This window comes from Penaeus monodon, chromosome 20 (genome assembly GCF_015228065.2).
Source record: "Penaeus monodon isolate SGIC_2016 chromosome 20, NSTDA_Pmon_1, whole genome shotgun sequence".
Lineage (NCBI taxonomy): Eukaryota > Metazoa > Arthropoda > Malacostraca > Decapoda > Penaeidae > Penaeus > Penaeus monodon.
Window position 1 is genome coordinate 37,491,206 of NC_051405.1, and position 1,159 is coordinate 37,492,364.

At 41.9% G+C, this 1,159-nt stretch overlaps 1 protein-coding gene across 1 annotated transcript in view; it reads left to right on the forward strand.

The window, feature by feature from the left end:
• LOC119585794 (substance-K receptor-like) overlaps positions 1–1,088 on the forward strand; it is a gene marked incomplete at its 5' end in the record, with an annotated part of 9,934 nt that extends 8,846 nt beyond the window's left edge. Inside the window, 1 exon segment of the mRNA XM_037934514.1 lies at positions 79–1,088. Within this exon segment, the coding sequence (XP_037790442.1) occupies positions 79–385 (307 nt within the window). The 3' untranslated portion in view covers positions 386–1,088.
• Between the last annotated feature and the right edge of the window lie 71 nt (positions 1,089–1,159).

Below are 1,159 nucleotides of genomic sequence, written 5' to 3' on the forward strand. Positions count from 1 at the left end.
AGCGATAGCAATGCATATATAACTATTCATCATTTTCCTTTTCATCAAGGATATGAAAACTTTTCCTCCCATCCCCAGATCGCCGCCCTTCCACCGCGTACGCCGCCAAGGCTTCAGGAAACCCGGCGAGACAGAGAGCCGGGTGCCCTATCCTTCAGGTCACCTCTCCCTTCCTCCTGAGGGTATCGCCAGTTCGAGGTCGGGAGAGCTGCGAGAGGTCGAGGAGGAGAGAAGAAGACCTGCTGAAGGCGACCGTGACGGAGATCTGACGCCGAGGAAGCCTTCGCCGAGAGGGAGGAACTGTGACCTCTTTTTGGGTCAGCTCGTCACCCAGGTCATCGAGGAGGAGAGCGGCAGCGACCTTGATTCGGAGAGGACAATGTGAGGCTATGTTCGCAGGTCGATCGCGATGTTCTTATATTGAACCAGTGTTTTCATGACAATAAAGTGTTAAGCATTAAAAATGAAAGCCGAGGATGAAATGAGATAAAATAATAAAAAACAGTGGAACAACAAAGTGACAAAGAAAAAGTCACCAAGAGAAATGACAGTTCTGTAGGCAAATAGGAGCTGAAGGCAGGGAGAGGAGAGGGAAGAAGGAGAAATGCGAAATGGTGAAGAAACCAAAGAGAGGAGAGGCGGTGAGTTATCAAGAACAGCGACCCCGTAATAGCAGTGAACATAGAAAAAACTGCCGACAGTAGAGAAAGCATTATTTGCGACTATAGACTGTCTTTGTTAAATATTCGGGTATTTGTCGTTAGTATTAGACACTGATTTAATGCGAACTCAAACCCTACGATACACAGTTCACGATATTGTAAACTGAATATATCTAGTAGATACAGAAAAGAAACCGATGAATATTCTGAATATTTAAAATAGGATTCATCGTAAAGGGAATTTTATTCAATAATGATTCGTAAATCAGTGTGTTGTATAGAGATCAAAGTCGTGTAAATATGTATATAAATATGTGTGTTCCTGATATGCAAGTTGTAATGAAACGTATGTATATATATGTAAACATTGTACTTATTATCTGATGCACAGTAATAAATGTCACCTGTCATAACAGTTAACTATCGTAGGTGTATGTATGTAAGAAAATATTTATTTCTTGCTGGTTAACTTTGGACACACACACACAAGTATATGC